General features: G+C 40.7%; 1 protein-coding gene across 2 annotated transcripts in view; it reads right to left on the reverse strand.

The window, feature by feature from the left end:
- The window catches only part of LOC128685978 (uncharacterized), a 379,974-nt gene that overhangs the window by 237,812 nt on the left and 115,294 nt on the right, over window positions 1-26,868 (reverse strand). For both annotated transcript variants that reach the window (XM_070083171.1, XM_070083170.1), the window contains exons 20-24: window positions 21,479-21,706; window positions 19,089-19,210; window positions 13,628-13,895; window positions 12,985-13,167; window positions 11,861-12,029 (exon numbers count right to left, since the gene is read on the reverse strand). In XM_070083171.1, coding sequence (XP_069939272.1) covers window positions 11,861-12,029; window positions 12,985-13,167; window positions 13,628-13,895; window positions 19,089-19,210; window positions 21,479-21,706 — 970 coding nt within the window. The remainder of the gene's footprint in view (window positions 1-11,860; window positions 12,030-12,984; window positions 13,168-13,627; window positions 13,896-19,088; window positions 19,211-21,478; window positions 21,707-26,868) is intronic.

The following is a 26,868-nucleotide window of genomic DNA, read 5'->3' on the forward strand; positions in this document are numbered from 1 at the left end:
ATAATATTGCACCAGTTAAAGAGGTTAGGATTAAACGAAGAACTGAACCCTGGATGACTACTGAGATATTAGATAATATGAAATTCAGAGACCAGCTGCTAAAAAGATTTAAAGCAAACAGACAGGATATTGCAGCACTAAATGAATTCCAAAGGGTGAGGAACAGAGTACAGAGGCTTATAAAAGGAGCAAAGGCAAAGCACTATTGCTCAAAAATTGAAGAATATAAGCATAACCCCAGAAAGCTCTGGCAACAACTAAAACAGTTGGGGTATAGCCATAAGCCAGTAGATAGGTCAAACATAGTACTCACTATCGATAATAAGGTATGCCACGAAACATCTAAGGTGGCAAATTGCTTTAATTCCTACTACACATCTGTTGCATCAACACTAGTAAGTAAACTACCAGCTGCATCAAATACCTTTAACACAGACTCTGATAAGTTTCAAACATACTATACCAATAAAGGGGTAACCCCAAACAGTTGTCAACTAGTAAGTGTATCTCATGACTTCATTCAAAAAGAACTAAGCAGGTTAAACCCAACTAAGAGCACAGGCCCTGATAACATCCCGTCTAAGTTCCTAAAAGATGGTGCTTCTGAACTGTCAATCCCTATTGCTCACATAATAAATCTATCAATCACCACTAATACCGTACCGGAGGGGTTCAAGGAGGCCAGAGTTACTCCTATCTTCAAGAAAAATAATAGGTCTGATGTAAGCAACTATAGACCTGTTAGTATACTCAGTATAATATCTAAAATTCTGGAGAGGGCAGTGTATTCTCAAGTAGTTAAGTACCTTAATGACAACAGCATTCTCCATAGCTATCAATCGGGCTTTAGAAGATCCTACTCAACCGATACCTCCCTTATTAATCTGATGGATTACCTGAGAACTGAAATGTCAAAAGGGAACCTCATAGGTATGGTAACCTTAGACCTGCAAAAGGCCTTCGATACTGTCAACCACAATATATTATGTAAGAAACTTCAAGCTATTGGTATAGGTTCTGTAGACTGGTTTAAGTCCTACCTTAGCAACAGGAGACAAATAGTCAAAATCAACAAAACGGAATCAGAACCCCTGCCGATAACATGTGGAGTTCCCCAAGGTAGTATTCTGGGTCCCTTACTATTCTTATGTTATGTCAATGATATGCCTATCAGTGTCAAGTGCAAACTCCTACTGTATGCAGATGACAGTGCTCTGTTAGTGACAGGTAAAGACCCACAAGATATTGCTAATGTTTTAACACTGGAACTGGAGTCCTGCAGCAAATGGTTAGTAGACAACAAACTATCATTACACCTAGGGAAAACTGAAGCCATTCTCCTTGGAACGAAACATAAACTGAGAAGGGTAAATAATTTTAATGTTCAGTGTAATGGGGAGTCCATCACTTTGGTTTCATCAGTTAAATATCTGGGAATCCCCTTTGACCCATGCATGTCAGGAGAATTGATAGGGAACAGTGTAGTAAAGAAAGCGAATGCCAGGCTGAAGTTCCTGTATAGACAAGCACAGTGTCTACCTACTGAGGCTCGCAGGACCCTATGTCTAGCCCTTATACAATGCCATATGGATTACGCTTGCTCTTCTTGGTACTCTGCCTTGACAAAAAAACTGAAAGATAGACTGCAAATCACCCAGAACAAAATCGTAAGATTCATCCTGGGCGTTGAGCAAATTTTTTAGCACTATGCGAGGCAAAATTTTAGCGATAAAATGTATCGCTATGCGGATTTAACACTATGCGATGCCAAAGTTATGCGGGGGTCCACTGTACTACCATCCTGCCAAGTGAATATAAAGTGGAAACCTGTAACTGTTTTACATGATGGTAAGATTGCTGGTGTCTTTTTTCTGTCTCATAAACATGCAAGATTTCAGGTACGTCTTTCTACTTCTACTTACACTTAGGTCACACTACACATACATGTACAAGCATATATATACACACCCCTCTTGGTTTTCTTCTATTTTCTTTCTAGTTCTTGTTCTTGTTTATTTCCTCTTATCTCCAGTTAGAGTAAGAGGTAGATGGGAAAAGAGGAAGGTGGCAACAACAAGTAAGAGGGAGGATAAAGTGTATAAACTAAGGGAGGAGGAAGTTCGGGTGAGATATAAGCGACTATTGGCAGAAAGGTGGGCTAGTGCAAAGATGAGTAGTGGGGGGGGTTGAAGAGGGTTGGAATAGTTTTAAAAATGCAGTATTAGAATGTGGGGCAGAAGTTTGTGGTTATAGGAGGGTGGGGGCAGGAGGAAAGAGTGATTGGTGGAATGATGAAGTAAAGGGTATGATAAAAGAGAAAAAGGTAGCTTATGAGAGGTTTTTACAAAGCAGAAGTGTTATAAGAAGAGCAGAGTATATGGAGAGTAAAAGAAAGGTAAAGAGAGTGGTGAGAGAGTGCAAAAGGAGAGCAGATGATAGAGTGGGAGAGGCATTGTCAAGAAATTTTAATGAAAATAAGAAAAAATTTTGGAGCGAGTTAAACAAGTTCAGAAAGCCTAGGGAAAGTATGGATTTGTCAGTTAAAAACAGAGTAGGGGAGTTAGTAGATGGGGAGATGGAGGTATTAGGTAGATGGCGAGAATATTTTGAGGAACTTTTAAATGTTAAGGAAGAAAGAGAGGCAGTAATTTCTTGTACTGGTCAGGGAGGTATACCATCTTTTAGGAGTGAAGAAGAGCAGAATGTAAGTGTGAGGGAGGTACGTGAGGCATTACGTAGAATGAAAGGGGGTAAAGCAGCTGGAACTGATGGGATCATGACAGAAATGTTAAAAGCAAGGGGGGATATAGTGTTGGAGTGGTTGGTACTTTTGTTTAATAAATGTATGAAAGAGGGGAAGGTACCTAGGGATTGGTGGAGAGCATGTATAGTCCCTTTATATAAAGGGAAAGGGGACAAAAGAGACTGTAAAAATTATAGAGGAATAAGTTTACTGAGTATACCAGGAAAAGTGTACGGTAGGGTTATAATTGAAAGAATTAGAGGTAAGACAGAATGTAGGATTGCGGATGAGCAAGGAGGTTTCAGAGTGGGTAGGGGATGTGTAGATCAAGTGTTTACATTGAAGCATATCTATATCTTGCCGTCCCCTGGGCCTATCCGAACTCCAGTGATGGCCAAATTTGCAAGTACTGCTGCAACAACATGCAAGTTAACTATAGTTACATAAAAACTGACGGTGACGACAACGAAATGGACTAAATATGACAGAAGAGGGACCGGCATTCAAGTACCAGACCTGCTGCCAGACGTGAACCAGACACGAGACGTTTTCCACTAAATGAAATAACTGACCTCTATATCAACTGCACCAGTGTTTAACGGGAAGACAACATGGCAGAAATCCTGATCAACTAAATCTCCAAGGAAATGCCAGGTCTGTAGGACTTTTTTCGTCAGTGCCAAACGAGGGAAAGATTTGAGCCTTTAAACATGGCTGACCGGCATTCAAACAGCAGCTACTGCCAGACGTACAACTAGCGAAGTGAAATTTTCATCTTTACTGACGTTCATCTGTTGACAGTAGCATCATATCTGTACCACCATCATATCACCTGTACCAGTGCTAACGAGAGGGAAACACAGGAGACATCGTCAAATCAACAGTACAAAACTCCAAGGTATAGGACGGTTATCCCTCAGTGCCAGTCGTGGGAAAGAAGTGAATAGTTAAATAGTCAAGGTTAATGTTTTAGTAGCTGACCTATATTCAGCTGACCAGTGTACAGTGAGAGAATCATAGCAGAAAAAGCCAAATATATCTATAACTCAAGGAAAGTCAGGTGGTGTTACTCCCCTCAGTGTTTTAAAAATGGCTGAGTCAGCAAAACAGGTCAGGAGACAACAACACGACACAACCCCCGATAAATGGAATTGAGGGGGATTTGGAAGGATAAAACCATTGATTAAACCTTTCTGGTCTACCAGAATGGAAAGGAGTTAGAAGTTAATTGGTGAAGCCAGACTGTGAAGTGAGGTGGGTAGGGGAGGGTGTAATAAAGGGTTAAATGTAAGGGTGTTGTGAAGTTAAGGGAAAAGTGAGCAGTGAAGAGGGTTTTGAAGAGGTTAACTGTAAGGGTTTTGTGAAGTTAAGGGAAAAGTGAGCAGTGAAGAGGGTTTTGAAGACGAAATTTTACTAGTAATTCAGTGTAATTAAAGCAGATACTAAGTGTACTAGGGACTGGAAAAGAGAAATAAATATTATTGTATATGAGTAAAAGAGCGAAGAGTGAAAATGGCAGGCATTAGAGGGGTATAGGCTGCCATAATTATATTTATATTTCTTCTTCAATTCCATGAAGAAAGAAATCAGTCATGGGGGTTGGAAAAGGTGAATGGAGTAACAGCGCCCTGGACAGTAAAAGCCCAACAGTTGCCATCCTACCAGAAAAGTAAACCTCACTATCGCCGCAGGGTATGGCAACACCGCATACCCAAACAAAAACAATGGCACACAGCTCTTATTGTAGCGCTCTTAAGTGGTGATATCCAAATTAATCCAGGACCTCAAACTATTGTGCAGAGGCAAAACAGACAGATAAATGACGGCAATAATGACGGTCTAGTAGCTAGGGATGATAACCTTAACTCCATATGTAATGCATACATAGGTCAATGTGAGACAATACAGCCATTATTATCTCAAACACTACCAAACAGATGCATACACTGTACTAAAGTATGCATGAAAAACAGAAAAGGCACCTTATGTAAAATGTGTAAGGGGTGGGTGCATGATGGATGTATGTACAATTATAGCAACGGTGCCAGAATTCATTTTGTGTGTAATAAATGCACTCTGGCACAGTTACCCTTTAGCAGTGATGACATTGATTTACCTAATTTTAATACAAATGACCCATTGCCATATATTGATGATTATGATTGTTTTATGAAAACAGGCCTTCACTTTATTCATGTCAATGCAAGATCACTTCTTCCTAAATTGGCAGAGATTAGGATTCTAGCTAACAAAATTAGGGCGGCAGTTATAACCATCTCTGAATCTTGGTTGGATGATACGGTGACTGACGACGAGGTCAAAATAGAAGGTTACAATATAAAACGCTTAGATAGGAACAGAAAGGGTGGTGGAGTATGTGCCTACATTAGAAATGACTTAGCTTACAACCCAAGACCTGATTTAAATAACAATTAACTGGAGATTCTATGGTTTGAAGTGCTGCTTCCCAAGACCAAACCCATCTTAGTAGGAACTAGTTACCGCCCTCCTACCCAGGACCAGTTCTTAGAAGACTTTTCCAGAGTCTTGTCCGGAGTTGAAAGCAATTGCGAAACAATAATACTGGGCGACTTCAATATCTGTTTTCAGCAACAAAATAACGGGCTATGCAAAAGGTATAAGCAAATTCTAGGATTAAATAGCTACACCCAACTAATTAATAAACCAACCCGGATCACACAGTTCTCAGCCACCCTAATTGACCACATACTTTGCAACCGCGCTGAGAACATTAGTCAGTCAGGCGTCATTACCACAGGTCTTAGTGATCATTTCATCATTTACTGCACCAGGAAAATCACTAGGGATAGGATAGGCCTACACAGGACAATAAAAATGAGGTCAACTAGAAACTACAGTAAAGAAACACTGGTAAATAGGCTACACAATTGTGACTGGACAGAGATAACAAGTTGCACGGACGTAAACGATGCCTGGGAAAAATTCAAAACAATGTTCACTACCATTCTTAATAATATTGCACCAGTTAAAGAGGTTAGGATTAAACGAAGAACTGAACCCTGGATGACTACTGAGATATTAGATAATATGAAATTCAGAGACCAGCTGCTAAAAAGATTTAAAGCAAACAGACAGGATATTGCAGCACTAAATGAATTCCAAAGGGTGAGGAACAGAGTACAGAGGCTTATAAAAGGAGCAAAGGCAAAGCACTATTGCTCAAAAATTGAAGAATATAAGCATAACCCCAGAAAGCTCTGGCAACAACTAAAACAGTTGGGGTATAGCCATAAGCCAGTAGATAGGTCAAACATAGTACTCACTATCGATAATAAGGTATGCCACGAAACATCTAAGGTGGCAAATTGCTTTAATTCCTACTACACATCTGTTGCATCAACACTAGTAAGTAAACTACCAGCTGCATCAAATACCTTTAACACAGACTCTGATAAGTTTCAAACATACTATACCAATAAAGGGGTAACCCCAAACAGTTGTCAACTAGTAAGTGTATCTCATGACTTCATTCAAAAAGAACTAAGCAGGTTAAACCCAACTAAGAGCACAGGCCCTGATAACATCCCGTCTAAGTTCCTAAAAGATGGTGCTTCTGAACTGTCAATCCCTATTGCTCACATAATAAATCTATCAATCACCACTAATACCGTACCGGAGGGGTTCAAGGAGGCCAGAGTTACTCCTATCTTCAAGAAAAATAATAGGTCTGATGTAAGCAACTATAGACCTGTTAGTATACTCAGTATAATATCTAAAATTCTGGAGAGGGCAGTGTATTCTCAAGTAGTTAAGTACCTTAATGACAACAGCATTCTCCATAGCTATCAATCGGGCTTTAGAAGATCCTACTCAACCGATACCTCCCTTATTAATCTGATGGATTACCTGAGAACTGAAATGTCAAAAGGGAACCTCATAGGTATGGTAACCTTAGACCTGCAAAAGGCCTTCGATACTGTCAACCACAATATATTATGTAAGAAACTTCAAGCTATTGGTATAGGTTCTGTAGACTGGTTTAAGTCCTACCTTAGCAACAGGAGACAAATAGTCAAAATCAACAAAACGGAATCAGAACCCCTGCCGATAACATGTGGAGTTCCCCAAGGTAGTATTCTGGGTCCCTTACTATTCTTATGTTATGTCAATGATATGCCTATCAGTGTCAAGTGCAAACTCCTACTGTATGCAGATGACAGTGCTCTGTTAGTGACAGGTAAAGACCCACAAGATATTGCTAATGTTTTAACACTGGAACTGGAGTCCTGCAGCAAATGGTTAGTAGACAACAAACTATCATTACACCTAGGGAAAACTGAAGCCATTCTCCTTGGAACGAAACATAAACTGAGAAGGGTAAATAATTTTAATGTTCAGTGTAATGGGGAGTCCATCACTTTGGTTTCATCAGTTAAATATCTGGGAATCCCCTTTGACCCATGCATGTCAGGAGAATTGATAGGGAACAGTGTAGTAAAGAAAGCGAATGCCAGGCTGAAGTTCCTGTATAGACAAGCACAGTGTCTACCTACTGAGGCTCGCAGGACCCTATGTCTAGCCCTTATACAATGCCATATGGATTACGCTTGCTCTTCTTGGTACTCTGCCTTGACAAAAAAACTGAAAGATAGACTGCAAATCACCCAGAACAAAATCGTAAGATTCATCCTGGGGCTGGGACCAAGAGAACATGTAGGCCAGGATGAATTACAGCAGTTGGATATGGTGAATGTTGAAGACAGAGTAAAACAACTGAAGCTAAATCATGTTTATAAAATTGCTCACGAACAGTGTCCAGAATATTTTGCTGTCAATTTTGTCAAGGTTGGGAACCAAAGCAATCATAGTACTAGGGGGAGAGAGCACAACTTTGTAGTACCCACAGTCAGTGGCCAGGCTTCAAACACCTTTTATTGTACAGCAATAAAGGAATGGAACAGACTACCCACAAATGTCAAGGCCAGTCATAGCTTGAACCAGTTCAAGAAGACTGCCAAAAAGTGTCTGATGAATGAAGCAACAGAAAGGGAGGGGAATGATTTTCTATTTTTTAGCTAAAATACGTGTAAATTTTACCTTATCCCTAGTAATGACCCTCGTATTGTAGATAGTCGTAATGACCCTCGGGTAGTAGATAGTCTTAATGACCCTCGTATTGTAGATAGTCTTAATGACCCTCGTGTAGTAGATAGTCTTTTTAGTATGATAATAAGATGTTATCTTCATTATAGAATAATAAGAAAATATTATAACCTTTATATAATAATAATAAGGTAAAAGGACCCCAATGGAAATAAGTCACTCTGTCTGACTTTTTTGGGTTATCCTAGGTTCTCTATACATATGCTGCTATGTATGATAATTCTATGTAACTGTATTGTGTATACCTGAATAAATTTACTTACTTACTTACTTACTTACTAAGCATATATGTGAACAGTATTTAGATAAAGGTAGGGAAGTTTTTATTGAATTTATGGATTTAGAAAAGGCATATGATAGAGTCTTGGGGAGAGGGGTGGGATTAAATTTTGGGGAATCAAATTCAAAATGGGAATTGACACGGTTACTTTTTGCTGATGATACTGTGCTTATGGGAGATTCTAAAGAAAAATTGCAAAGGTTAGTGAATGAGTTTGGGAGTGTGTGTAAAGGTAGAAAGTTGAAAGTGAACATAGAAAAGAGTAAGGTGATGAGGGTATCAAATGATTTAGATAAAGAAAAATTGGATATCAAATTGGGGAGGAGGAGTATGGAAGAAGTGAATGTTTTCAGATACTTGGGAGTTGACGTGTCAGTGGATGGATTTATGAAGGATGAGGTTAATCATAGAATTGATGAGGGAAAAAAGGTGAGTGGTGCGTTGAGGTATATGTGGAGTCAAAAAACGTTATCTATGGAGGCAAAGAAGGGAATGTATGAAAGTATAGTAGTACCAACACTCTTATATGGGTGTGAAGCTTGGGTGGTAAATGCAGCAGCGAGGAGACGGTTGGAGGCAGTGGAGATGTCCTGTTTAAGGGCAATGTGTGGTGTAAATATTATGCAGAAAATTCGGAGTGTGGAAATTAGGAAAAGGTGTGGAGTTAATAAAAGTATTAGTCAGAGGGCAGAAGAGGGGTTGTTGAGGTGGTTTGGTCATTTAGAGAGAATGGATCAAAGTAGAATGACATGGAAAGCATATAAATCTATAGGGGAAGGAAGGCGGGGTAGGGGTCGTCCTCGAAAGGGTTGGAGAGAGGGGGTAAAGGAGGTTTTGTGGGCAAGGGGCTTGGACTTCCAGCAAGCGTGCATGAGCGTGTTAGATAGGAGTGAATGGAGACGAATGGTACTTGGGACCTGACGATCTGTTGGAGTGTGAGCAGGGTAATATTTAGTGAAGGGATTCAGGGAAACCGGTTATTTTCATATAGTCGGACTTGAGTCCTGGAAATGGGAAGTACAGTGGACCCTCAACCAGCGATATTAATCCGTTCCTGAGAGCTCATCGTTAATCGAAATAATCGTTAGTCAAGTTAATTTTCCCCATAAGAAATAATGGAAATCAAATTAATTCGTGCAAGACACCCCAAATTATTGAAAAAAAAAATTTTACCACATGAAATATTAATTTTAATACACACAAACTCAAGAAGACATGCACAGTTACATGACACTTACCTTTATTGAAGATCTGGTGATGATTAATGGGATGGGAGGAGGGGAGAACGTTGATCTTGTTAGTGTTTAGAAGGGGAATCCCCTTCCATTAGCACTTGAGGTAGCAAGTCTTTTTCTGGGGTTACTTCCCTTGTTCTTTTAATGCCACTAGGACCAGCTTCAGAGTCACTGGACTTCTGTCGCACAACATATCTGTCCATAGAGGCCTGTACCTCTCGTTCCTTTATCCTAAAGTGTTTCACAACACTGTCAGTGTAATAGTCACCAGCACGGCTTGCAATAGCTGTGTGAGGGTGATTTTCATCAAAAAAGGTTTGCACTTTAAGCCACATTGCACACATTTCCTTAATCTTTGAAGTAGGCAAATTCTTCAATTTCTCTCTCTCCTCCTTCGAAGCAGTTTCCTCAGGTGTGGCCTCTTACTGTTGAAGATGATCTAGCAGCTCATCAGTGGTTAGTTCGTCATTGTCCTCCTCCACCAACTCTACCACATCCTCCCCACTAACCTCACTAATATGAGCACTAGTTCCAGGCATTTTTTCCTGTTCACCTGGGTGTTAGTCAACTGTTGTGGGTCACATCCTGGGGGACAAGATTAAGGACCCCCAATGGAAATAAGTTAGACAGTCCTCGATGATGCACTGACTTTCTTGGGTTATCCTGGGTGGCTAACCCTCCGGGGTTAATCGTTTCTCGGTAACCGTTTCACGTTAAGCCACACCAACAACACTCTGTCCACATCTTCAAGTAATACAGCTGATGGTGGTGCAGCAACAACAACAGCTGACTGTGGTGCAGCAGCAGCTGCACCTTTGGCAAGAACAGCTTCCTTGATTGCTGTTTTCTTACCCACAATAGTAGCGATGGTTGATTGGGGTTTATTATACAACCTAACCCTCCGGGGTTAATCGTTTCTCGGTAATTGTTTCACGTTAAGCCACACCAACAACACTCTCTCCACATCTTCGAGTAATACAGCTGATGGTGGTGCAGCAATAACAACAGCTGACTGTGGTGCAGCAGCAGCTGCACCTTTGGCAAGAACAGCTTCCTTGATTGCCGTTTTCTTACCCACAATAGTAGCGATGGTTGATTGGGGTTTATTATACAACCTGACCAGCTCAGAGACACGCACTCCACTTTCATACTTAGCAATGATCTCTTTCTTCATCTCCATAGTAATTCTCACCCTTTTTGCTGTAGGGTTGGCACTAGAAGCTTTCTTGGGGCCCATGGTGACTTATTTTGCAGGTGCAATCACTACAAAGGCTGTGATAATATGAAATGTTCCAGTTGTTGTATGCTTGGAAGCGACCGCGGTGGCTGGCTGGCTTGTAAACACTGTCACCCAAGGGACAAGTGAGGCGCGCTCAGGCCAAAGTGGACGCGTATGGTACAGAACGAATAGCGCTGGTCGGGTTTTTAAGCGCTAGTTGAGGCAAAATTTTTGCGTTAAAATGTATCGCTAGTCAGATTTATCGTTAATCGATGCCATCGCTGGTTGAGGATCCACTGTACAATGCCTGCACTTTAAAGGAGGGGTTTGGGATATTGGCAGTTTGGAGGGATATGTTGTGTATCTTTATATGTGTATGCTTCTAAACTGTTGTATTCTGAGCACCTCTGCAAAAACAGTGATAATGTGTGAGTGTGGTGAAAGTGTTGAATGATGATGAAAGTATTTTCTTTTTGGGGATTTTCTTTCTTTTTTGGGTCACCCTGCCTCGGTGGGAGACGGCCGACTTGTTGAAAAAAAAAAATAAATAAATAAATCTCCATAGGGAAGTGGAACAGAATTCTTCCTCTGTAGGCCACGCGTGTTGTAAGATAAGATTTCGTTCGGATTTTTAACCCCGGAGGGTTAGCCACCCAGGATAACCCAAGAAAGTCAGTGCGTCATCGAGGACTGTCTAACTTATTTCCATTGGGGTCCTTAATCTTGTCCCCCAGGATGCGACCCACACCAGTCGACTAACACCCAGGTACCTATTTGCTGCTAGGTGAACAGGCGACTAAAATGCCGGGAGCAAGGGGCTAGTAACCCCTTCTCCTGTATAAATTACTAAATTTAAAAAGAGAAACTTTCGTTTTTCTTTTTGGGCCACCCTGCCTTTGTGGGATACGGCCAGTTTGTTGAAAAAAAAAAAATCTGGGTTTTCTTCTATTTTCTTAATAGTTCTTGTTCTTGTTTATTTCCTCTTATCTCCATGGGGATGTGGAAGACAATTCCTCCTCCATAAGCCATGTGTGTCATAAGAGGTGACTAAAATGCCGGGAGCAAGGGGCTAGTAACCCCTTGTCCTGTATACATTATTATTAAAGTTAAAAAGAGAAACTTTTGTTTTTCTTTTGGGGTCCTCCTGCCTCAGTGGGATGTGGCTGGTTTAAGAGAAGATGTTCACCCAGTGTTCTTATAAGCATGCAAGTGTCAAAGTATTGTGACAAACAACTTACTCCCATAAAGGTCTCCATTACAATCAAGACATGAAGTGTTGTAGCCTCCACAAACACCACAGGCATCCACTACCTGGGGTGGATTTGATACCAGTCGCTGTCCTGTGCAATCAGTCCACTCCATTGACATTACAACTGGATCCTTTGCAAAACTGTCGAGACCTTCAATCTGATGGAAAGCCAACATTTGTCACTAGAGGTATGATTTTGATACTAGACCACCCCTGGAAGTAAATAAACACCCACAGCCAAGATACAGGAAAGCAAGTTGATACACTAGACACTTTGTAAAATACAGCACCTGTATCTTTAAAAAAAAAATAGAATTTAGTCAACTATTTGCATTGGGTCATTCATAGCTTGGGAGAAGAAATTTTCAAATGAAAACAAAATGAACTGTTTGAAGTATCACAGTATTCCCATGATGGGAATACTGTGAACAGTATTTGTGTAGAATCAGGTTCTGTAGAACGACTTATCTGAATTGTGTCATTAGCAGGGGTATACATACAGGCTAACTCTTCCTGCAAGACTAATATTTCATGACAGACTGTTTTGCAAGCAGAAATTTTTAAGCAATTGCCCAGTTTCAGGCCACTAATTAGGTTAGAGCAGATATATGGTGATAGTTCTTTAGAATTATCACCCTATGTCTTCTCTAACCTAGTTCTAAAATATTTGCTGTCATTCTCTCATTTCTATATTTCTAATTCCATTATTTTTAAATTAATATGAGTAAAGTATAAAATTAATACATTGCAAATCAAACATTATCAGGGATTTGTAGTTTTGACATCTAGTCAGACCATCCCTCATGTCCATATATTTACTATCAATCATAGAAATACTCTACTTTTAAACATTTATATATGATAAACATACAAATTCCCTTTAAGTATAATAAAGTTACACTGTAATCATTTGGGGGAACATGTGTAACTACAATGCCAGAGTGCCTAGAAATGTGATTTCCATCAAATTTACTTGACAACAAACTTGGTAATAAGCTCCTGTCATAATAGTGGACAATTATGTCATTATAACAAGACACATTCACACTGATTTTCAAGACAGTCTCCCCTACAGTAGCAAACAGTTTCTTTTATGAAGAAGTGTCCACTTACCTTCCAGCTCTGCACAAAACTGAAATTAATCATTTTAACTTCAGAGGCAACTTTCCCAAGGTCAGCATTATTAGAGGCAGTGAACACTAGCTTTGTTTTTTGGAGTGCTTCAGGCAAGGTCCAGTAGTCCCGCAAATAGTTGAACTTGATAAGTGCATTTGCGGGCACAAGGAGTCCTGTTACCTGCAGGAAACAAGAATCAGGGAAGAACTAGTTACAGTGATGAAGAGGGAGGTGAGGAAATGCAGGAGAAAGATGGATGTGTTAGCAACTTAAATGTCCTTTATCATGAAAATGTTTTCATAATTTTTCATCTGGCCTCATTTTGTGGAAATTAAAACATAGCAACTTCACTCTGTGTTGTACCATCATTAATAATTTGTTTTTCACTAAAATCAAATATGAAATAAGTTCTAACAGCAAACAGATGTTCAAAAAATCTAAACAGCTAAACATATAAAAGGTCTTCCTCATAGCTGTTCTAATATAATTTGTTACATTTATATTTATCTAATACAATAGTAAACAATAATTTATTACAGTAATTTAATTAGTTCTCAATTATATATGTAAGTCCATTTTGACTATTTTAAACATCAATGATGTTTTTTTTCTAAATACCTGAACAAGGATAAGAACTAACCATAGGGTATGCTGTGGTAACATTGAAATTCCCAGTTCCAAAACCTCCAAACTGCTGTTGGCCTATTGTTGATCTTGGCAACCTTATGCCCTTCTTGTCTTGACCTGACCCTTCAGTTGTATTGTCCTCAGTCACTGTACTAAACTCATTTTGATTGTCTTCTTGTGTTATATTTGATGCTGACTTACTGGCATATTTGTCCATCACCTTCTTTAGCTCTTCCAAACATTCACTGCTACTGTCTACTGAAGTCAACTTGCTGGAATCCCTATGCAAAAATTTTAAGAGAATTATAACAGTGAGAAATTATGTGAGGTAAAATACTTTATTATCCATGGGGAAGTGGAACAGAATTCTTCCTCCATAAGCCATGCACGTCGTAAGAGGCGACTAAAATGCTGGGAGCAAGGGGCTAGTAACCTCTTCTCCTGTATATTTTACTAAATTTAAAAGGAGAAACTTTCATTTTTCCTTTTGGGCCACCCCACCTCAGTGGGATACGGCTGGTACGTTGAAAGAAGAAAAGAAAATACTTTGTACACAAATTCATGTAATGCATTACAGTTCAAATTCAGTCTAAGTTAACTACATGGAAAAAATCATAACATGGCTGGAATAAATTACAAAACACACACACACACAATTAGGTGAGTATGTATGTATGTACGTACACACACACACACACACACACACACACACACACACACACACACACACACTGAACGGGGTTCAGTGGGACAGAGAACTGGCAGGGAAGCCAGTTAATGAGATGATGGAATATGTAGCAACAAAATGCAAGGAGGCTGAGGAGAGGTTTGTACCCAAGGGTAACAGGAATAATGAAAAAGCCAGGATGAGCCCATGGTTTACCCAAAGGTGCAGGGAGGCAAAAACCAAGTGTGCTAGGGAATGGAAGAAATATAGAAGGCAAAGGACCCAGGAGAATAAGGAGAGCAGTCGTAGAGCCAGAAACGAATATGCACAGATAAGAAGGGAGGCCCAAAGACAATATGAAAATGACATAGCAGCGAAAGCCAAATCTGACCCGAAACTGTTGTACAGCCACATCAGGAGGAAAACAACAGTCAAGGACCAGGTAATCAGGCTAAGGAAGGAAGGAGGAGAGACAACAAGAAATGACCGTGAAGTATGTGAGGAACTCAACAAGAGATTCAAAGAAGTGTTCACAGAGGAGACAGAAGGGGCTCCAGAAAGATGGAGAGGTGGGGCACACCATGTGCTGGACACAGTGCACACAACTGAGGAAGAAGTGAAGAGGCTTCTGAGTGAGCTAGATACCTCAAAGGCAATGGGGCCAGATAACATCTCCCCATGGGTATTGAGAGAGGGAGCAGAGGCGCTATGTGTACCCCTAACAACAATATTCAATACATCTATCGAAACAGGGAGATTGCCTGAGGCATGGAAGACAGCAAATGTAGTCCGAATCTTTAAAAAAGGAGACAGACATGACGCATTAAACTACAGACCAGTGTCACTGACATGTATAGTATGCAAAATCATGTAGAAGATTATCAGGAGAAGAGTGGTGGAACACCTAGAAAGGAATGATCTCATCAACAGCAGCCAACATGGTTTCAGGGACGGGAAATCCTGTGTCACAAACCTACTAGAGTTCTATGACATGGTGACAGCAGTAAGACAAGAGAGAGAGGGGTGGGTGGATTGCATATTCTTGGACTGCAAGAAGGCGTTTGACACAGTTCCACACAAGAGATTGGTGCAAAAACTGGAGAACCAAGCAGGGATAACAGGGAAGGCACTACAATGGATCAGGGAATACTTGTCAGGAAGACAGCAGCGAGTCATGGTATGTGGCGAGGTGTCAGAGTGGGCACCTGTGACCAGCGGGGTCCCACAGGGGTCAGTCCTAGGACCAGTGCTGTTTCTGGTATTTGTGAACGACATGACGGAAGGAATAGACTCTGAGGTGTCCCTGTTTGCAGATGACGTGAAGCTGATGAGAAGAATTCATTCGATCGAAGACCAGGCAGAACTACAAAGGGATCTGGACAGGCTGCAGACCTGGTCCAGCAATTGGCTCCTGGAGTTCAATCCCACCAAGTGCAAAGTCATGAAGATTGGGGAAGGGCAAAGAAGACCGCAGACGGAGTACAGTCTAGGGGGCCAGAGACTACAAACCTCACTCAAGGAAAAAGATCTTGGGGTGAGTATAACACCAGGCACATCTCCTGAAGCGCACATCAACCAAATAACTGCTGCAGCATATGGGCGCCTAGCAAACCCCAGAACAGCATTCCGACATCTTAATAAGGAGTCATTCAGGACCCTGTACACCGTGTACGTTACGCCCATATTGAAGTATGCGGCACCAGTTTGGAACCCACACCTAGCCAAGCACGTAAAGAAACTAGAGAAAGTGCAAAGGTTTGAAACAAGACTAGTCCCAGAGCTAAGAGGTATGTCCTACGAGGAGAGGTTAAGGGAAATCAACCTGACGACACTGGAGGACAGGAGAGATAGGGGGGACATGATAACGACATACAAAATACTGAGAGGAATTGACAATGTGGACAAAGACAGGATGTTCCAGAGATTGGACACAGTAACAAGGGGACACAGTTGGAAGTTGAAGACGCAGATGAATCACAGGGATGTTATTAAGTATTTCTTCAGCCACAGAGTAGTCAGTAAGTGGAATAGTTTGGGAAGTGATGTAGTGGAGGCAGGATCCATACATAGCTTTAAGCAGAGGTATGATAAAGCTCATGGCTCAGGGAGAGTGACCTAGTAGCGATCAGTGAAGAGGCGGGGCCAGGAGCTCTGACTCGACCCCCGCAACCTCAACTAGGTGAGTACAACTAGGTGAGTACACACACACAGGAAATTTTGAATATTTTTTTTTTTTTTTTAAGCAAGTCGGCTGTCTCCCACTAAAGCAGGGTGGCCCAAAAAGAAAGAAAATCCCCAAAAAGAAAATACTTTCATCATAATTCAACACTTTCACCTCTCTTGCACATAATCACTGTTTTTGCAGAGGTGCTCAGAACACAACAGCTTTGAAGCATATACGTATAAAGATACACAACATATCCCTCCAAACTGCTAATATCCTGAAACCCCTCCTTTAGAGTGCAGGCATTGTACTTCCCATTTCCAGGACTCAAGTCTGGCTATATAAAAATAACCGGTTTCCCTGAATCCCTTCACTAAATATTACCCTGCTCACACTCCAACAGCTTGTCAGGTCCCAAATACCATTTGTTTCCATTCACTCCTATCGAACATGCTCATGCACGCCTGCTGGAAGTCCAAGCCCCTCGCAGACAAAACCTCCCTTACCCCTTCCAACCTTTTCGAAGATGACCCCTACCTTGCATTCCTTCCCCAACAGATTTAAATGCTCGTCATGTCATTCTACTTTGATCCATTCTCTCTAAATGGCCAAACGACCTCAACAACCCCTCTTCAGCCCTCTCACTAATACTTTTATTAACTCCACACCTTCTCCTAATTTCCACACTCCAAATTTTCTGCATAATATTTACACCACACATTGCCCTTAACCCTTTGAGGGTTTTGGTCGTACTAGTATGTCTTACGCGTAGGGGTTTTTGACGTACTAGTACGCATAAATTCTAGCGGCCTCAAATCTAGTGGGAGAAAGCTGGTAGGCCTTCATATGAAAGAATGGGTCTATGTGGTCAGTGTGCACAGTCTAAAAAAAATCCTGCAGCACACAGTGCACAATGAGAAAAAAAAAACTTTGACCATTTTTTTGGAATAAATCAGCGACTTTGCAGTGTATTTTCGTATGGTATTTATTGTTGTATTCGAGTTTTCTTGGTCTCATTTTATAGAATGGAAGACATATTACAGAAATTGAGATGATTTTGACTGGTTTTACAATGAAAGGTGCCTTGAAATTGAGCTCAAAGTAGCAGAAATGTTCGATTTTTACCAAACTTCAAAAGTAAACAAATCGTGCCAAGCGTGCAATACACGTCAACTGGTGAGTCTAATATTCTTTCACAAGTGCACCAATAATATTTATACCATTTTTTACACTAATGCAGTAGTCTGCATAACAGTAAATCTTATATTTTTTGTGAGAATAAAAATTCAAAGTGGAAAGCAAAAGAATATAAGAGGGGCCTTGAGACGTGACTAATGACTAGAGGAAATGTCATTTTAGTGCCAGGAATGTCTTTCTTGTTTATTCTGGACCTTATTCGGAAATTGGCATCTTTTGAAATTTGTGTGAAATTGGCAAAATTGCTAAATTCTGACCACTGTACTGGATAGTTGAATTTCATAAATGGGTGGTTTCTTGCGCCCATTCGATAGAAAAAATGGAGTTCTAGCGAAATATTCATGTTTTTTGTCGACTAGTACAGTGAAATTGGCCGAAAATGGGGCTCAAAGTGGGCAAAATCGCCAATGCGTAAACATCGCCGAGACCGCTAACTTTGCGAGAGCATAATTCCGTAAGTTTTCTATCAAATTTCAAACTTTTGGTGTCTTTATGATCGGGAAAAGATTCTCTATCTTTTCATAAGAGAAAATAATTTTTTTTTTTTTAAATTTGGCCGACCCTGAGAACGAGTTTCGGAGAGGGCCTGTCGACCCTCAAAGGGTTAAACAGGACATCTCCACTGCCTCCAACCGCCTCCTCGCTGCTGCATTCACAACCCAAGCTTCACACCCATATAAGAGTGTTGGTACTACTATACTTTCATACATTCCCTTCTTTGCCTCCATAGATAACGTTTTTTGTCTCCACATATACCTCAATGCACCACTCACCTTTTTTCCCTCATCAATTCTATGATTAACCTCATCCTTCATAAATCCATCTGCTGACATGTCAACTCCCAAGTATCTGAAAACATTCACTTCTTCCATACTCCTCCTCCTCCCCAATTTGATATCCAATTTTTCTTTATCTAAATCATTTGATACCCTCATCACCTTACTCTTTTTCTATGTTCATTTTCAACTTTCTACCTTTACACACACTCCCAAACTCATCCACTAACCTTTGCAATTTTTCTTTAGAATCTCCCATAAGTACAGTATCATCAGCAAAAAGTAACTGTGTCAATTCCCATTTTGCATTTGATTCCCCATAATTTAATCCCACCCCTCTCCCAAACACCCTAGCATTTACTTCTTTTACAACCCCATCTATAAATATATTAAACAACCATGGTGACATTACACATCCCTGTCTAAGACCTACTTTTACCGGGAAGTATTCTCCCTCTCTTTTACACACCCTAACCTGAGCTTCACTATCCTTATAAAAACTGTTTTGGTTTATTCTGGACCAACAAGTTAATAATTAGTTACAAGTTAATAATAAACTTCATAATGGTCCAAGACAGACCAAAATGTCTTCTAAAGTTAGCTCCTTTTGTGTATGTTTTTTTAGCTAAACAGAACTTAAACTACATAAATAATGATACAAGAGCCTTACTTGATCATGCTTGAGAAATCACATTCGTTGACTTCCATCTTTTCTTCTAGCTTCACTATGCCCTTGTACGACCCAGCCAGCCTAAATTTCTTTGGAAATGGATCTTTCTCTAAGCCAACAATCTGTATTACAGAATAAGGTTTAATTGGTAACAAACATGCAGCCTTTTATAAAATGTAATTAGCAACATGGGAGTAAGGGGCTAGTAACTCCTTCTTCTGTAGACATTAATAAAGTAATACAGAGAAACTTTGTTTTTCTTTTTGGGCCACCCTGCCTCAGTGGGATATGGCGTGTGTGTTGAAAGAAGAATTAGCAACATTAAAGAAATACAATTAAATTTAAAATGCAGTTAGTAAACTGTCAATTTAATGGACTAAGAGGGAGGGAAGGAGGAGGAGGCTGTAATACATGAAAAATTTCTATTTACAAATAACTCACTAAATAGTTAATAACTATGACCATAATTATTAAAGTCCTCAGTTGGATGACCAGAAGCTCCAATGGCAGGTCATTATCTGACTCAGACCCCTGTCAGGAAACACTTGTTCTGTTTCCTAACAAACCTTACTTAACCTAACCTATTTACAAATAAGTGCAAGACATGGGCTTCAAACACTAAACCAAGCAAGGAACTACATGTTGTGGTGTAAACACTGCAGTGTGAGGGAAAACATTCATTCGAAAGGAATGGAATTATGAAGGAGTGGTGGTGGTAGTTTGATTGGTGGAATGCTTGTTCTGAAAGGTGTGTGAATCATTACCATTACTCCCCCTACTCCCCCCATTTTCACCCAGTGGGAGTTGACGTGGGTCCCTCCGACCAGATTGCAGTCAATTGACTTTCAGGTTCCATCAAGCCTGTAAATATCTATTCCACTCCTGTTTAGTAATTTATTTTGTGTTTTGTTTAATTTACCTCAAACAAAAGCTTCACTCTTGTTTAGGTTTACATTCTGACAATTCAACCTGACTTAATTCGACTTATGTTGAGTAATGTAATCATATTTGTCCTCACCATTCCTTTTAAAGGCCATATGTCTATCATGTGAGTGACTTCTTGTCTGGTTTGTATTTTCTGTTTCTTTTTTGTAGCCTCGATTGCCAGCTCGGGTCATCCGACACAGGCGAGATAAGATGGGCAGCAAGATCTATGCTTAGATCAGACACGTAAACTTCTCCAGTGAGTAGAACTTGGACGATATAAACTTTATAGTCCCTCTTCTGCTCATGACTGAGACACTGGCATCTTCATACTGTAATACAGCCGTTCTCCAGTTGTTACCCCACCAATTGTGGTTCACGACAATGGATTGTCAGAGGATCACAGTACCTCAGTTCTACAGAATCGTTGCACTTGTTGGTGTCACTAATTTTCTTCAGGAGTCACAAGTCACAACCATCAGTGACCACACATCAACACCGGCTGAACGTTCCAAAACCCAAAAGATTCACAATACAAAACCCAAAAGATTCATAGCCAAGTGCCTAGAACAACTGCACTGTGGACTTCCATTTATCTGCTCTATCTTTTTATTTTCATAAGGAAGAATCAGCCCTATTAAATACTCTTTGAGGGTCTGATAGGGATGTTGCACCTTCACATGCCGAGACTCGAATCATGGAGATTACAAGGTGGTGTGGGGTTACCAAGCATATAATTCAGTGGGCTGAGGAGGTGTTGTCAAGGTGGTTTGGGCATTTGAGAGGGTGGAGCAGAATAGGATGATTAAAAGGGTGTATATATCTGGGGTGGATGGAAAGTGAGGCAAGAGTCATCCCAGAAAGGGTTAGAAGGAGGGATCAAATGAGATTTAGAGTGCTAGAAGCCTGAACATCCAACAAGTTTGTGTGAAAGTGTTAAATAATAGTGAGTGGAGACAAGTGGTGTTTGTGGTTTGATGTGCTGTTGCAACATAAGCAAGATAGAACTTATGAAGGAATTCAGAGAAACCAGTTAGACTTGATTCTTGGAGGTGGAAAGTAGGGTCATCTGAGCTGCTACATCAGCACACTTCTGGCAAAACAGCAACTTAATGAATAACAGTGAATGTGTATTTTTAGGAGGACACCCTACCTCAGTGGGAAATGGCAGTGTGTTAAAAATAAACTAATACAATTACACTGAAAATTACCTTTAAAAATACATATACATTTGAAATAATGGATATAATTAGTTGGAGATGGTCAATGTGTTAAAAACAATTTGCATTCAAAAAATTTAAACCTTTGTATCTATATTTGTGTTTGCCTGGCCAAAATGTATGAATCATTTAATAGGTGTAACTAAACAACTACAGTAATCATTTCAATAAAAAAATTGCAAATTTTAATCAATTATAGTACTATTCCAATATTCAAACAGTAATGCAAAGTTCCAGTGTCCTCACATCTTTATACGTTGCCCCATCGAGTGAGTATTGCCAAGTTCCTAAAGAACTACTATGTGCCTGTAAGATCAGGAGAGACATTACAGTGCCTTCATCAGCATCTATGTAGAAAGCACTGGCATAGGTATGAGCTGGGATTCCAGGATTGGAGCGTCCGTAAGTCAAGGTAGGGATCTGCTTCGGGTCAGGAGCTAACCGAGCAATTGGTCCACTGTTTACACCCTCAATCTGTAGAAAATGCTCCATTTGAATATTATGTTCATATTTTATTGCAGTGTGTTAAATCTTCAATACAACAACAGGCTTATATCTTATGGTAAATTACTGTGCAGTATTAGAAAAAACTATCAAGTTTTAAATGCTTTCATAATATAAAAGCATCTCAACAAACATGTCAACAGCTTGGCAGACAACACAACAGTTTATTATGCCAAACAAATCATGAAACTCTGTCTTTCATCCAATATTATCCCTGTTCCATCTTTACTTAAATTCTCATTTATTACTTAAAGACATTTTTATCCCTGTATCAATACAGGTACTTAGCTTCATTTTTAATGTATCTTTAATAAGAATTTTTTAATAAATTACAGAATACCTTCAACAGAGTATAAAGTAACTATTCTTATTCTCATGTACTATGTGTCTCATTGCCTAATAATTGTAAATTAGTTTTAAGGCTGCCCCAAATGCTTTGCGTAACAGGGGGCTTACTATAATGTAGTTAATACATGTCAATTACCATAATTTTATTCGGTACAGTGTGCCACATTAGAGAAATGAAGTTGTTTACTGTGTTCTCTACTTTTTTAAGTCAAAAACTATAGTAAAAATGATTTTATTGGCTTTCTTACTTATTATATCTATACAGTAGATAAACAAACAGCACAAGCATGAAACTGGTTTAAATTATATTTTAAAACTAGGACAGGTATAATATACTACATATAATAATAATAATAATCATAATTCATACTTTTTACAAGGTTTAACTACATAAATATTACAAAATGTAGTTGTACTCACCTAATTGTGGTTGCAGGGGTCGAGACTCAGCTCCTGGCCCTGCCTCTTCACTGATCGCTACTAGGTCCTCTCCCTCTCTGCTTCCTGAGCTTTGTCATACCTCTTCTTAAAACTATGTACAGTTCCTGCCTCCACTACTTCACTTGCTAGGCTATTCCACTTCCTGACGACTCTATGACTGAAGAAATACTTCCTAACGTCCCTATGACTCGTCTGAGTCTTCAGCTTCCAGTTGTGACCCTTTGTTTCTGTGTCCCCTCTCTGGAACCTCCTATCTCTGTCCACCTTGTCTATTCCCCGCAGTATCTTGTATGTCATTATCATGTCTCCCCTGACCCTTCTGTCCTCCAGTGTCGTCAGTCTGATCTCCCTCAACCTTTCCTCGTATGACATTCCCCTGAGTTCTGGGACTAGCCTTGTTGCAAACCTTTGTACTTTCTCTAACTTCTTGACGTGCTTGACCAGGTGTGGGTTCCAGACTGGTGCTGCATACTCTAGTATGGGCCTAACATATACAGTGTACAGTGTCCTGAATGATTCCTTATTAAGTTCTTTTTTTTTTTTTTTTTTTTTTTGTGTGTGTGTACTCACCTAGTTGTACTCACCTAATTGAGGTTGCAGGGGTCGAGTCCAAGCTCCTGGCCCCGCCTCTTCACTGGTCGCTACTAGGTCATTCTCCCTGAACCATGAGCTTTATCGTACCTCTGCTTAAAGCTATGTATGGATCCTACGTCCACTACATCGCTTCCTAAACTATTCCACTTCCTGACTACTCTGTGGCTGAAGAAATACTTCCTAACATCCCTGTGATTCATCTGTCTTCAGCTTCCAATCGTGTCCCCATGTTGCTGTGTCCAGTCTCTGGAACACCCTGTCTTTGTCCACCTTGTCAATTCCTCTCAGTATTTTGTAAGTCGTTATCATGTCCCCCCATCTCTCCTGTCCTCCAGTGTCGTCAGGTTGATTTCCCTTAACCTCTCCTCGTAGGACATACCTCTTAGCTCTGGGACTAGTCTTGTTGCAAACCTTTGCACTTTCTCTAGTTTCTTTACATGCTTGGCTAGGTGTGGGTTCCAAACTGGTGCCGCATACTCCAATATGGGCCTAACATACACGGTGTACAGGGTTCTGAACGATTCCTTATTAAGATGTTGGAATGCTGTTCTGAGGTTTGCTAGGCGCCCATATGCTGCAGCAGTTATTTGGTTGATGTGCGCTTTAGGAGATGTGCCTGGTGTTATACTCACCCCAAGATCTTTTTCCTTGAGTGAGGTTTGTAGTCTCTGGCCCCCTAGACTGTACTCCGTCTGCAGTCTTCTTTGCCCTTCCCAATCTTCATGACTTTGCACTTGGTGGGATTGAATTCCAGGAACCAATTGCTGGACCAGGTCTGCAGCCTGTCCAGATCCCTTTGTAGTTCTGCCTGGTCTTCGATCGAATGAATTCTTCTCATCAGCTTCACGTCATCTGCAAACAGGGACACCTCGGAGTTTATTCCTTCCGTCATGTCGTTCACAAATACCAGAAACAGCACTGGTCCTAGGACTGACCCCTGTGGGACCCCGCTGGTCACAGGTGCCCACTCTGACACCTCGCCATGTACCATTACTCGCTGGTGTCTTCCTGACAAATATTCCCTGATCCATTGTAGTGCCTTCCCTGTTATCCCTGCTTGGTCTTCCAATTTTTGCAGTAATCTCTCGTGTGGTACTGTGTCAAACACCTTCTTGCAGTCCAAGAAAATGCAATCCACCCACCCCTCTCTCTCTTGTCTTACTGCTGTCACCTTGTCATAGAACTCCAGTAGGTTTGTGACACAGGATTTCCCGTCCCTGAAACCATGTTGGCTGCTGTTGATGAGATCATTCCTTTCTAGATGTTCCACCACTTTTCCTGACAATCTTCTCCATGACTTTGCATACTATACATGTCAGTGACACTGGTCTGTAGTTTAGTGCTTTATGTCTGTCTCCTTTTTTAAAGATTGGGACTACATTTGCTGTCTTCCATGCCTCAGGCAATCTCCCTGTTTCGATAGATGTATTGAATATTGTTGTTAGGGGTACACATAGCGCCTCTGCTCCCTCTCTCAGGACCCATGGAGAGATGTTATCTGGCCCCATTGCCTTTGAGGTATCTAGCTCACTCAGAAGCCTCTTCACTTCTTCCTCGGTTGTGTGTACCGTGTCCAGCACCTGGTGATGTGCCACACCTCTCCGTCCCTCTGGAGCCCCTTCTGTCTCCTCTGTGAACACTTCTTTGAATCTCTTGTTGAGTTCCTCACATACTTTATGGTCATTTCTTGTTGTCTCTCCTCCTTCCTTATTTAGCCTGATTACCTGGTCCTTGACTGTTGTTTTCCTCCTGATGTGGCTGTATAACAGCTTTGGGTCAGATTTGGCTTTCACTGCTATGTCGTTTTCATATTGTCATTGGGCCTCCCTTCTTATCTGTGCATATTCGTTTCTGGCTCTACGACTGCTCTCCTTATTCTCCTGGGTCCTTTGCCTTCTATATTTCTTCCATTCCCTAGCACACTTGGTGTGTGTGCTCGTGTGTGTGCTCATGTGTGTACTCACCTAGTTGAGGTTGCAGGGGTCGAGTCCAAGCTCCTGTGTGTGTGTGTGTGTGTTCGTGTGTGTGTGCTCATGTGTGTGTGTGTGTGTGTGTGCTGATACGTGTGTGTGTGCTCATATGTGTGTGTGTGCTCATATGTGTGTGTGTGCTCATATGTGTGTGTGTGTGCTCATGTGTGTGTGTGTGCTCGTGTGTGTGTGTGCATGCCCATGTGTGTGCACGCGCTCGTGTGTGTGTTCTACCCAACAATTAATATTTGCACTGATAACTCATTAGAGTTGTGACCAGGTGTGGACATATGAAATGCTCATTACTTTATAATTTGTTCATGACTGTAACCATGTATAAACGTAATTAAGTAAATTTACTTACTTACATGATATTAAATTGAAACTGGCAAGCACTGAACCTTGCAACACCCTGCTGATGACGTTATTCCACAAGGACAATATACTTCTCATAACATCTTGTTTTCACGTCAAACAGAAAATCTCATTCAGTGTAAATAATTTGCTTCTTATGCCTTCTATGTTTTCCATTTTCCATGAGAAACTATCAAATGAAACCATACCATGGACAGGGACAGAACCAGCGATCAGAGTCATAAAACTCCAGGCCGATGCGCTAGCCACTGGGCCAGCTGGCTACAAGATTCATCCAACTAGGAGTTTTATAACTCTGTGATCGCAGGTTCTATCCCCACCCATGGTATGGTTTGTTTGTAATTGTGTCATTATGATTTCATGAGTCAAACTATTAAAACCTTTCTTAAGTTCTTAATACTGTAGATGCAGTACAGTGAACCCCCGACCTACGATGTCTCCAACCTACGTTAAAACTGACCTACAATGCTTTTCAGTATAAAAATTTGACCCCGACGTACGTTGAAAAACTCGACCTACAGCATTCGTCCGGTACGTGTCCACGTGTCTGACTGCCCTGAGCGCGCCTCAGCTGGCCTGCCTTCAGTTAGTGTGCCAGTGTTTACAAGCCAGAGGGGTCGCTCCCACGCATACATTTGGAACATTTTGTATTATTCCAGTGTTTTTAGTGCTTCTAACTACTAAATAAGCCAACCATAGCCCCAAAGAAAGCTTCTAGTGCCAACCCTGTGGTAAAAAGGGTGAAAATTACTATTGAAATGAGGGAGATAGTAAATAAATACAAAAGTGGAGTGTGTGCCTCTGAGCTGGCCAGGTTGTACAACAAACCCCAATCAACCATCTCTACTATCCTATGCTGTTGTTGCAAAAGGTGCAAGTATCTTTACGAAACACAGATCACAAGTGCTCGAAGATGTTGAGAGACTGTTATTGGTGTGGATAAACAAAAAACAGATATCAAGAGATAGCACCTCTCAAGCGATCATATGTGAAAAGGCAAGGCAGTTGCATAACGATTTAATTAAGAAAATGCCTGTAACTAGTGGTGATGTGGGTGAATTTAAGGCCAGCAAAGGTTGGTTTGAGAGATTTAAGAATTGTAATGGCATACATAGTGTGATAAGGCATGGTGAGGCTGCCAGTTCGGACCAAAAAGTGGCTGAAAAATATGTGCAGGAATTCCAGGGGTACATAGAGGCTGAAGGATTCAAACCCCAACAAGTGTTTAATTGTGACAAAATAGGCATTTTGGAAGAAAATGCCAAACAGGACCTACATTACACAGGAGAAAAAAGCACTCCCAGGACACAAGCCTATGAAAGACAGGCTTACTCTTTTGTTGTGTAGTAATGCTAGTGGGGATTGCAGAGTGAAGCCTCTACTCGTGTATCACTCTGAAACTCC

This window comes from Cherax quadricarinatus, chromosome 9, assembly GCF_038502225.1.
Source record: "Cherax quadricarinatus isolate ZL_2023a chromosome 9, ASM3850222v1, whole genome shotgun sequence".
NCBI lineage: Eukaryota > Metazoa > Arthropoda > Malacostraca > Decapoda > Parastacidae > Cherax > Cherax quadricarinatus.